The 11,720-nt window shown below is 55.8% G+C and overlaps 1 protein-coding gene across 4 annotated transcripts; it reads right to left on the reverse strand.

Moving 5' to 3' along the window:
- Positions 1-130: 130 nt before the first annotated feature.
- Positions 131-11,672, reverse strand: TNNT2 (troponin T2, cardiac type). 4 transcript variants are annotated; one of them, XM_031054627.2, is made up of 17 exons: positions 11,238-11,672; positions 8,875-8,922; positions 8,148-8,158; positions 8,007-8,024; positions 7,232-7,261; positions 6,504-6,560; positions 5,976-6,008; positions 5,472-5,507; positions 5,190-5,211; positions 4,244-4,304; positions 4,030-4,146; positions 3,647-3,724; positions 3,424-3,534; positions 2,969-3,078; positions 2,527-2,617; positions 1,691-1,731; positions 131-402 (listed from the first exon to the last, which is right to left on the reverse strand). In XM_031054627.2, the coding sequence occupies exons 2-17, from the start codon at positions 8,910-8,912 to the stop codon at positions 354-356; spliced, it is 903 nt and encodes a 300-aa protein (XP_030910487.1). In that variant the 5' UTR covers positions 8,913-8,922; positions 11,238-11,672; the 3' UTR covers positions 131-353. The 4 variants fall into 4 exon arrangements, with proteins under 4 accessions (XP_030910487.1, XP_030910488.1, XP_030910486.1 ...); XM_031054628.2 differs by lacking the exon at positions 11,238-11,672 and having other exon boundaries at positions 7,232-7,258; positions 8,875-9,751; XM_031054626.2 differs by lacking the exon at positions 11,238-11,672 and having other exon boundaries at positions 8,875-9,751.
- Between the last annotated feature and the right edge of the window lie 48 nt (positions 11,673-11,720).

The raw sequence follows: 11,720 nt of genomic DNA on the forward strand, positions 1-11,720 counted from the left end.
GTCCTGAATGGCTGCTGCATCCTCCTGCACCCCAGGGAGCTGCATGTGCTCAGCCAAGCTCGGTCCTGCGCCTGCTTCCTCTGGGCTTAGAGCTTCAGGATGGAGACAAGACCCTGACCCCGTCCCCGTTATCTTTATTTACAGACACAACATCAGTGGGGGGTGTGGAGATGAGAAACGGCTCCTTGTGAAGCATCTGCCCACCCAGGCAACGCTGCGCCTGCAGCCAGGCCCAGCAAACCCTGTGCAGTGGGAGGGCATGCAATGCTGGCTCCAAGAGGTGGGGAAGGCAGATGGTGGACCGAAAGGCCGCACACCTCCCCATGGCTGAGCTGCCTTCGCCTCCTCAGCATCTATTTCCATCGGCCGCCTACCATGGTCTTCCCACGGGCAGCCTTTGACCTGGGAGGGAAGTAGAAAAGCACATGTAAAATGGCACGAGTGACTGTGAAAGGAGGGGAAAGTCATCTCCAGTTGATGCTCGTTGTGGGGAAGAAGGTTTCCAGTGGCCCCAGGTAAAACCTTGGAACCTGAGTCAGTGCATCCATGTGTTTTGGGGTTCTATGGAAGAAGCTCATGCATTTTGCCAGGTGTCTCTAAGGACCCCCAATTCCCTTCCCATATTTCTCCCTCCCAAGGATCCTTCAGAAAGGAATCAACAAGTTGGATCTCTGGTGGCAGAGGGACAAAAGTGGTTGCAGGATCCGTCTCTCATGAATCAGAAGCTGTGGTGATGTTCCTCAGGACCCACTACATCAACCTCCTTAACCAGGATCAGGAGAACAGGCACCACTGTGGGCACAGATCAGCCAAGAGGAGGAGGAAGAGGAGGAGGAAGCTCAGGTGGACAGTGAAGGGTATTACTGGCGTGTCATCCTGAGGGTCACCAAGCAGCTTTGGCTGCGAATCCTTGGTGCTGCCTCCTCCCTCAGCCCTACTGCTAGCCCCAGTGTCCATGCAGCACACATGCACTGGGAGACACACAGCACTGGGGAAGCAGCTGTACTCACCCTTTGCTGCAGTAACAGGCCATGATGGAGCAGAAGAGAAGAGAGATTTGGTGTAAGCAGGTGGGAGATGCTACTACCTGGCACACGGGGCAGGCTGAGCACCTCTCATGTGAGGTGCAGAGCAGGGATGTGAGAGCAGCATGGTGCTCCCAAGGGTGGGAGTTAAATACCCCCCTCTGCCCTAATACAAAGAGTCCCTCTGTCCTGTGCAGGGAACATGGGCACGGGAATAGGCTCTCCTGCACAGCTCCCACAACCCATGGGACTTCCCTTCCTACACAAGCCAGACTCTCCAGCACCCTCCCTGTGATGCTGGGCAGAGCCACTGCAGGGATGGGGGCTGCTGGGGGCTGGTAGGACCCCCCAGGACACAAGGCTCCATATGCAGAGGTGGGGTCTCCCCAGGGTCCATCCCCATCCAGGCTGTCTGGGGCAGGGGGAAGCTTGGTGGAGGTGGGAGGCGATGGTTTGGGTCTGTCAATAGCAGCAGAGCAGCATCGATGCTGGGCCAGGCCTGCAGGTCCATGAGCACTGGGTACCAGTGGGACCAAAGGCAGGAGTGAGAGGGACAGGAGGTGGCTCTGTGAGTACCAGAGGGGCAGGAGGTACACAGGGAGGGAAGTGGAGCCAGGGGAGCAGGAAAGGCAGGAGGAGGGATGCTCAGCCTGCCTGGGACTTACACTTTCTGGTGGTCACTAACACGGTTTCGGAGGACATTGATCTGCAAGAGAAACGCAGGCGGGTGCTGAGGCCGGGCAGGATGCCCCGCACCCAGCCAGGGTTGGGGGACAGGGTGGGGATGCAGATTCATCACTGCTCTCCCTCCCTTTGCATGCACACAGGGCTGTGATGTGCAGCACAGCAGGAAGCCCGTTGGGGTGCAAAGGATGTGCCCCCAGGAGCTGGGTGGTCACAGGGCCACCACACAGCCCCTTGCACCACCTGCCACATCCTCCTGCATTTCATAGCTGTGTGCTCAGCTTTGCAGGGTTGGTTTGATCCTGGCTCACAGAACCCCAGCCTGGTTTGTGTTGGAAGGGACCTGAACTTCCCTGTTTCAGTCTGAACCCATCACCCCTTGTCCTATCACTGCAGTCCCTAATGAAGAGTCCCTCTCCAGCATCCTTATAGGCCCCCTTCAGACACTGGAAGCTGCTCTGAGGTCTCCATCAGCTTCTCTTCTCCAGGCTAAACAGCCCCAGTGCTCTCATCCTGTCTCCATACAGGAGGTGCTCCAACCCCTGCTCACCCTCGTGGCCTCCTCTGCACTTGCTCCAACAGCTCCATTGAGGTTTCTATCCTCAACAGGTCCATTGAGGACAGAATCTCCATAAAGGAGGAGGTTGTGGCTTTGCTCTCAGTGCAGAGCCTGTTGGGTGTCTGTCACCCCATGCACAGTCCTTCACTGATGCAGGCAGCTTCCCTGTGGCAGCAGGGTCAGTCAGACAGCCCCGTCCCCATGGCCTCCATGGGGAGCAGGAGCAGCAGCCAGGCACATGGGGCTGACTGAGCTCACCTCGTATTTCTGCCGCTTGAACTTCTCCTGCAGGTCAAACTTCTCTGCCTCCAGGTCACGGATGTTTTGCCACAGCTCCTTGGCCTTGTCCCTGCGGGAAGGGGTCAGTGCAGGAAAGGGATGGGGCTCACTGCAGGGGACAGGGCAGTGATGCCACCGTCGTGCAGGCTCTGTGCCCAGATGGGGATGTGTTACCCATGCGGCAATGCCAGCCCCACGCATGGACCAGAGCCATGCGGGATGCTGGGACAGACGGGGACATGCATGTCCCATCCATGTGAGCGTGGCTCCCTCTGATGGCTACGGCTGTCAGCAGCAGCCTGGCAGAGCCACACAGCCCCTGTCCCCGTGTCACAGCCCATCACCCTCTTGTCGGGCCTGCAGCCCCAGCCCAGGATCCTGCCACAGAGCAGAGCTCCTGTCCTGGACAGCCGGTGCTCACCTCAGCTTGTCCTCATTGAGGTGGTCGATGTTCAGGGGCTTCCGCCGTTCGCTGAGGATCTTCTTCTTCTTTTCCCTCTCTGTTTGCTTCTTCCCCCCCTTTTTCTCTGACTGAGGAATCCATCGGCCCATTGGAGGCAAGGAAATCTGCTCAGCCTTCGCTCTATCCCCATCCCCAGCTCTGCCCCAACACCCTCAACTTTGGGTATGCTGGAAGCACAAGAGGCCCTTAAGGTCCTTAAGGAAATCTTGGCAACAGTGGACCAGACACCCCCCACCCCTGCTCCTGTCCACGAGGTGAGGCTGGACCCTGACCAGCATCTTCAAAGCAGGGCTCTCAGCTCTCTTTGGCCCTCTCACTGCTGCTGTGACCCAAGAACAGTACTGTGAGGCCAGCCCATGGCTGAGCCCTTCCCAGGAGCACCTGCATTGCAACCAGCCAGGGTAGGATCACACCTTCTGCATGTAGCCTCCAAAATGCAGCATGTTGGAGAAAGCCTTCTTCTTCCGCGCTTCCTCCTCAGCCTTCTTCCGTGCCTCCTCTTCCTCCTTGCGAGCTCTTTCTTCCTGCCAGGGTCAGAAGTGTCAGGACAGAGACCTCATGCTCCCAATGTGCTCTATGGCCAGGCTGGAGCTGCCCATGGAGCATCCCGAGCTCCATCCCTGGGGGCACACTCACAGCCATGCGGGCTTGTCGCTCCTTCTCCCTCTCGCTGCGGATCCGCTGCTGCTCAGCCCTCTCCGCTCGCCGCTTTTCCTGCACAAGGAGAGGACATTGGCTTGGACACTGCATCCTGTCCATAGGGACACATCCCTGACCCCTCTGAGAGCCCCGAGGGAAGAGCTGCTGCTCTCACGTCTCCTAAGACAGCATGTGGAGCAGTGACCATGGGGAAAGGCACTGCAGCATCACAGCAGCCGGGCCAAGAGCTTTCCAGGCACTGGGGGACAAAACCTGGCTCAGATCTCCGGCTTTGCCCAGAAGGGACATGGGATGTATCAGGTCTTTCTGTCAAGGGCACCGGGGAAGGATCACGGCTGGGGGGAAGGCTTCATACATACAATCCTGTCCTTGAGGGACATGAGCTCCTCTTCCTCCTTCTTCCTGCTCTCAAAGTGGGCTTCAATGAGAGCCTGCAGTTCATTCAGGTCCTTCTCCATGCGCTTGCGGTGGATGTCCTGCACCAGACAGAAGCAGCAGTGGTGGCTCCCACAAGGGAAGCCCTCCAGGAGCAGCTGGATACCTCACAGGGGTGAAGTCTCATGCGCTACTCACATCAAAATCCAGTCTCTCACCATCTGGGATTTTGGGAGGCACCAGGTTTGGCATAAAGACCCTGCAGGAGGGTGAGGAGTAGGAGGGTGAGTCTGCAGCCAGTACCTGGGACAGGATGGTGCCTTTCATCCAGGCACTGATCTACCCAGCCCTCCTCTCTGAACCTCACAGCCCCCAGGGATGCAGAGCACACTTTGAGGACAGGGAGGTGTAATCCTGCTTGCTGGCCATTGCCAGCTGGACAGCTTCAGAGGAAGACTGCGGCATTCCCGGGAAGCACTCCAAGGCACCCGCATGGCTGGAATAACTCTGCAAGCTGCAGGCAGCTTGCCCATGACCCTTTGCCAGGCACCCTGGGGCTGGCAGCCACCTCACTGCTCACCTAGCAGAGCACAGAGGAGCTGTGGGCTCTGGTGTGATCTGGAAACCACGCTCTCATCCTCTGTGGGGTTACAAGGGGCAGGGGATGCTCAATAGGGGCACATAAAGATGAAGGGATTGTGGCTGAGGACAGAGCTGCCTCCCATAGTGCAGCATTGCAGGGGTCCAGGGGGACCTGCAGGTTCCTGGTGATGGTTACAGCTCCTGCCTCATGCCATCCATGGCCAGGCACACACTGCAGAAGCACGACCCTGGCTGTGCCATGGACCATAGCCCAGGCTGGGCTGCACACAGGGTTTTTCCAGCTGCAGGGCCAAAGGGCAGCTGAGCTTCCCCCAAGGAACACTCAAAATGCTTCAAAACTGCCAAAAGAGCTCATCCTCAGGATCCCCTTCCTATTCTGTGTCTGTCTGACCATTTCTCTCCTTTTTCGCTCCATGTCCCAGTCCCACCCTGCTTCCCTGCTTTCAGGCCTCAATGTCCCATGCCCTCTATGGACCGTGGTGCTAAGCCCATCACACAGAGCCTCTGCTCTGGCACAGCTCCTTTTGACATTGACACTTACTTGGGTTTTGGCTTTGATTCACCTTCAGGTCCCCAGGAACAGGAGAGAAAGGCAATGTCAGTGTCATAGAGGCAACCTTGACCCAAACCCCACCACACTGAGCAGAGCCACCCTTCTCTCCCATGGGTCATTCTCCAGCAAAGAGGCACACAATGAGCTCTGTGCCAGAACCAGAGGCACACACTAGTGCTCCTGCGTGAGCAGAAAGGTGTTGGAACCTCCTTATGCAGCTGAAGGGACAGAGCATCCCACCCCAGAGAGCAACAAGGATGGATACTTCACCTTCCCCAGGCTCCTGCTCTCGATCCCCCTCTCCACCTGTGGAAAACGTGATGCTTTGGCTGCTGGAGGCCAGCACCCTGCCCAGGGATTCAGTGGGGTGGTTCCACCAGGCTGTTCCCCTCTACTAAACCCAGCTCCATCCCTCCGGAATGAAAGGGGAGAAAGCCATTCCCTCCTGAGCATCCCTCACACACAGATAGACCAGGAGATATTCCTCTCCAAGAGGAGCCCAGAGGTGCAAGTAGTGCTACCTTCTCCTTCTGGATGTTGGGTGAATTCCTTACCTAGGCAGCACAAAGACATCCCTCCTGCAAGCACCCTGCTTCCACAGCCCTGGCATGGAATGGGGCCAGGGCATCTCTGCACCATTTACCATAGATTTTCTATCATCTCCAGCAGCAAATGAATTCAACACCAAAACCCTGTTACAAAGGCCCCGTGTCCTGGGGCACCGGGATCAGGACTGAAATAGCTGAAACTGTCTCTCCTCTGCTCCTGCTTTACCTTCTCCTGGTGCTTTCGTTTCCTCTTCTTGTTCTGTTTCGAAAGCAATGGGGAGAATATGAGCACCCATGGGTGAGGACAGCCCCAGCACCCCAACAGAGGGGTCCCAGCACCCCGACACATCTGGGATCTGAGCCTGTTCTACCAGATCTGACAACATGTGGCACACATCAGGCCACCCCATCTGCTTCAAAGAGGTCTCATGAAGTCGAGTGTCTTTCAATGGTGAAACACATTAGAGCATGACCCCAGCTCTGGGATCCCTACGGATCTCCTACTGGAAAAGGCTGAACTAATTTTTGGCACTATTTTGGAGAGCTGGACACCAACCAGCAGAAAACACCATTATCCTTGTGCTTGCTGTTGCACTCAGTACATCAGGAAAGGCCAGCTCAGGTTTGACATCTCCCCACTGGGACACACAGGTGGGAGCTGCCCTCTGTGCTATTGACCATGCTGGGACATCCCAGACTTGCTTGGTATCCCAGAGCCAGGCCATGGGAGCTCACTGGTGAAGCCACCACTCACCATCTGCCTTGGTTTCTTCAGTCTCCTCCTCTGCTTCCTCTACCTGTTCTTCCTGCCCTGTGGAATAAGGGGCAGCATGAGACCGAGAGCCATTGCTCCCCTGGCTCCCTACAGACCCCCAGGACAACTGCAGTGTGGAGCCAGATGAGAGACCCAGCAGAGATGCAGCCATAGGAGAAAGAAGCAAAGAGCTTCGCTCTAACCCTTCCCCAAGGCTCTGTGCTTGTGCACATCAGCAGATCCATGGCCCTCATTCCCTCTCATGCTCATCATGTTCTTATAACTCAGGCTGAGAGGGAAGTGATTTCCATTGCTCCCCTCTAGCCCCAGTGAAGAACAAGAGCGGCTGGCATCAGAGAACGTGCTTATTTATGACACTGTGGGAGCATTGTTCCACTGGAGGGAGCAGTATCCCCACAAGAGTCCTCCATTGGAGTCAGAGCAATGCTGGAGCCCCCAGGTCCTGGGGAGACTTGTGTTCCCCCAGCAAGAGAGAAGGAAGAGAAGACAGCAAACCAGGCCTACATTGGTTGGTGTAAGAGAGGAGCCACAGGCACAGGAGCAGACACACAGAGAACAGCAGGGCAGGGAGGGGGGAGTGCAAGAACTGAAAGAGAGAAGTGGAAGAATGAAAGGAAACTGTTTCCCAACCAGGGAGAGGCAAAAGACACACCGACATATTCATAGCAGCAGTGCAGAGATGCAACAAAGAAAGGTGCAATAACTACCGTCTTCTTCCTCTATCCATTCTTCCTCTTCTGAGCCAGGGAGGAGGGAAAGGAATAAGTGCAGAGGTTAGTTGGATGCCACAAAGCTGCGGAGTGTATCTATGGCGTGAGTGAGATGAGCACTCCAGCACTGCAGGGCTTTCGCCTTTGTATGTCCCTTTGCTTTTAATGCCAGGGATGCTTTGCTGTGCAGCAGCCTGGCAGTGCCCTAAAGCAGCAAGAGGCTCAGCAAAACCCGGCCCAAACACACAGCCTCAATGTGCCCCAGCGTGTCTGAGTGCACCACGGGCTCTGCTGCTTCATCAGGCTGAGGCACTTGAGCTTTGTGCTTGAGCATCATTAATATACATTCAGCTGAGGCTCCAGCTCCCGTTGTGTTATTGGGCTCACACCTCTGCCTGTGCTGAGCTCAGCATTCCCATCTCTGCTTTGAGTCAAAGGACAAACAATCCCGATTAAAACTCAGGCTGGTTTTGATCCTACTGATGTTTCAGGTGGGGAAATCCAGAGCGTGGTCTCCTTTGCCATGAGTTACCCATCACAAGGGGATTGCGGAGTCTCCCTCTCTGGAGACATTCAAAGCCACCTGGACACATTCCTGTGTAACCTGCTCTCAGTAGCCCTGCCTTGGACTGGATGAGCTCCAGAGGTCCCTTCCAACCCTAATGATTCCGTGCTTCCAATCAAGGAACTTATCACCACAACCCACCCAAGCAAAACACTGACCCAACAGCACTTGTCTCTTGGTTCTCAGAACCACCAGGGAGATACCTACCCTCTTCCACGTACTCCTCTTCAGAGAGCACACGTGCACACGGGAAAGAGGGAAGGGAAAGAGATGCAGGTTATTGGAGTTGCTTGCATCATTCCTTTGCTTCAGCCTCAGGGCAGCAGCAGGTGCTCCACATCCTCTTACCTTCCTGCTCCCTGCAAAGCACAACATGGATTTGTGGTGTTACAATGGGGCATGTGTGTCCATCAGTCCATTCAAAGTGTTCAACTGACACTTCCGCAGGCCTCTTGTCCTAGAAATGGGCATCTCTTATCCCAGCTTTGCTTCAAAGTCCTTTCCTGATCTTGGGGGAGATGCATGGTCTGTCCTTGGAGCACTCAGGGGACACTGGGCACAGGGCACTGACTGCCAGGACATGCAGGTCTGTCATGGCATTAAAACATAAGAGAAGGATTCGGATCTACTTTTTCTGCTGATGGATGAGGACTAGGAGCTGTGTTTGAACTAATCCCCATAACCATGCATCGCAGATATTGAGCCCCTTCTCTCCAGGGTGCAATTCATGGCCCAGCAGCCCTCACCAGCAAAAGTCACCCTCAAATTTAGGCCTTGGGGAGTGATGCTCTGGATGTGGCAGCAAAAACCCCATCAGCTTTTCCCAGCTCTCTCTCACTGGTTCAGGTTGCAGCATTTCCAGTGTCAGGGCTGTCCCTTGCTATGCACATGCTGGTGCAGCTCCCCACACAAGGTTCCACACTGCTGGGGGTCTCAGCAGTGATGCAGATGGGCAAGGGGTGAGAAAATGTTATGCTGGATGCTGGAGGCAAATGGCACCTCTAAGCAATACCATGACCCTGTGGGAAAGTGGGAATAAGGAGAAAGAGAAGCTGGTTTAAAACACATCACTTACTGGTCATGTTCTTCGATGACCTCCTCAGAGTCTGACATGCCTGGTTATCTGGCAGGGTTCAAGGAAAAGTGAGGGTTAGGAGTGGAGATAAGGACAAGCACAGCCTGTCCTCCAGCACCCGGGACACAGGCACAGAGATGCTGCACCTCGCCAAAGCACTGGGAGCCCTGAGCTGTCCCCAGCTCTGACAGCATTATCTCAACAGAGATAAGGTTCCCCTCTCCCAGGATCACTGCTCGCCCCAAATAGCAGGCAGGAGATTAGACACAGCCTCATGCAACACTGATAACTGCTGTCAGGAGCCATGTCCAGCTGCCTCAGGGTGCTGTGTTTGCTCCGGGCACAGGAAAAGAGCCCAATTACAACGCTCAGCTTATTTGGCTTCCTGACTATTCTTAGCTCGGGTGGGATACAGAAACTTTGCAGGGACATCCCGTTATCTCAGATTCACAGCCCTGCACAAGCCACAGCACAAGGGCTCCATGGCACTTCACAGCCCAGCCCCCCAAGAGCAGAGTGTGCCCTGGAAAGGGATGATCTGGGCTCAACCAGGGCGATTCTCTCCTGGTCCTGAGAGTGAGCTCAGCTAAAAGGGGTAATTCACAGCCTGCTTCAGCAATAGGGACTGTAACTGCAGGAATGGCCCTGCTCATTCCCAGTCATGATCTGGAGGATGCCACTCATTGTCCCACCTCATCTACTCAGCGCTCCACCATGACATCTACACAGACCAATGCCATGATCAGCCCCCGCACTGGGCATCCCACTGCTGCACTGGGCATCCCAGAGCAACGCTGGGTATCCTAGAGCAGTGCTGAGCATCCCAGAGCAATGCTGGGCATCCCACAGCAGCACTGGGCATCCCAGAGCAATGCTGGGCATCCTAGAGCAGCACTGGGCATCCCAGAGCAATGCTGGGCATCCCACTGCTGCACTGGGCATCCCAGAGCAACGCTGGGTATCCTAGAGGAGTGCTGAGCATCCCAGAGCAATGCTGGGCATCCTACAGCAGCACTGGGCATCCCAGAGCAATGCTGGGCATCCTACAGCGATGCTGGGCATCCCACAGCAGCGCTGGGCATCCTAGAGCAGCACTGGGCATCCCAGAGCAATGCTGGGCACCGGCCCAGGCCCCTGCACAGCCTGTCCATTGCTCAGGCTTGTGTCAGACCTCGGCCCAGCCGCGATGCAGCTCTAGAAATAACTGCCATGTGCCAAAGCACCTGTTCCCAGAGCAGTGCCGCTTCCCTTCTCCTGCTGGGAACAACTGGTCCTGCTGCATCTGTTGAGCATTTATAACCCAGGATGGGTAGGACAGGCTGCGGGGTCGCCTGTTCAAGATGCTGAATCCAGGACTGGAATCTACATGCATAGGAAAGCCGCATTGCAGGAGAGGTGCCTGCACATACCCAGGGTGGTCAAATCTCACTTCTGAGCAATGAGTCAGAAGGTGCTTTTTGGAGACAAATGAAGTCAACCCCATCTGCCCCAGCTCCATCGCCTGCTTCTGCCATCCTTGTTCCTGCTGATGGGTCTGGGGCTCGGCCCTAAGAACCCCTTTCAGCACCATCCCCTCAACTCCTCTCCCCCTCAAACATCAGTTCCTGGCCCTACTTGTCCCCCAGGCTCAGCATGGTCCTGCTGTCCTGAGCTTAGCCAAATAATTCATGTGGCCTCTGAGCTGCCAAGGCTTCTCACAACACCAGGGCAGAGACTCCATCCCAGCCACAGCATCACAAACATGCACTTGCAAAAGCTTATTTCTACATCTCTATTCACCTCCTCCCTCATATATCGCTCAATCCCACATGGAATTTGCTGAGGAACAGCAACAAAACCAAACAAGGTGTCTCTAGGAAATAGGAATCCATCCTGTGCACAGAAACAGGGAAAGCTTTCCATTGAAGCTGTGGAATCTTGTTTTCCCAGCATTCACTCCAGTGTGGCTCACATCTCTGCTCCCTTCCTGTTTGGCAGGGTCAGACCATGCACAGGAACATCCCAGCTCTAACCCACCCTATGGGCTGCCAGTGAGCCATGGCCAGGCTGGCCCAGCTCTCACATGAACATCACATCCCTCCTGTCCCCTTCAGAGACACAGTTAACAGGGATCTGTGAGATCCCCCAGAACCAGAGCAGCCAAAAATCCTTCTCCAACCACCTGGAGTGGTTTAAAGGGCATTGGGCAAGTTGCAAATACAGCCCCATGGAGAAGGTCTGGATGCTTGATCCATGCGAATGCCTCCATGGCACAAATACCTCCTGGCTGGGGAGGACCATTACCCCTGAGCCAAATCACTGCTGCCCTGCCCCTGAGCATCCTCTGCCCCACACAGGCAGCCCCCCCCCATCCCCAGCCTTACCTCTGCCGTGGGGCTCCAGTGAGATCCCAGGGAGCTGGCGGGCGTCTGGGAATTGCTCTTTGGGGGCAGGAGGCTTTAAGGGGGCTCCAGCACCCACCCCGGGGCGGGCAGCGCCGGGAGGAATGCGCCCGGCGCCCAGGGAGGAATGCAACACTTGTGAGCTGCTATTTCAGCCCCAGCCCCCTCTGCCGCTCCCCCCTGCCCCCCCCAGGAGCCCATATAAGCCCAAGCTATTGTGTGGCCTCAGAGATTTGCTATTTTAAACCCTCCGGACCGAGATACGCGAGTGCCCGAGGGGCTGACACAAGCCAGGCAGCTGTCACGTTCTGATAAGGCAGTGAGCGCAGGATCAGACCCTCCATCGCAGCCCCCAGCCCTGCACTGAGCACAGGATGCTGTAAGAGAAGAGGCTCAGGTTTTACCATGTGTGTCTCGGGTCTTTGCCTTCTTTCCCCTTGTCAGAAGAAGAGAAGCAGAACTGTT

This window comes from Melopsittacus undulatus, chromosome 16 (genome assembly GCF_012275295.1).
Source record: "Melopsittacus undulatus isolate bMelUnd1 chromosome 16, bMelUnd1.mat.Z, whole genome shotgun sequence".
NCBI classification, from domain to species: Eukaryota; Metazoa; Chordata; class Aves; order Psittaciformes; family Psittaculidae; genus Melopsittacus; species Melopsittacus undulatus.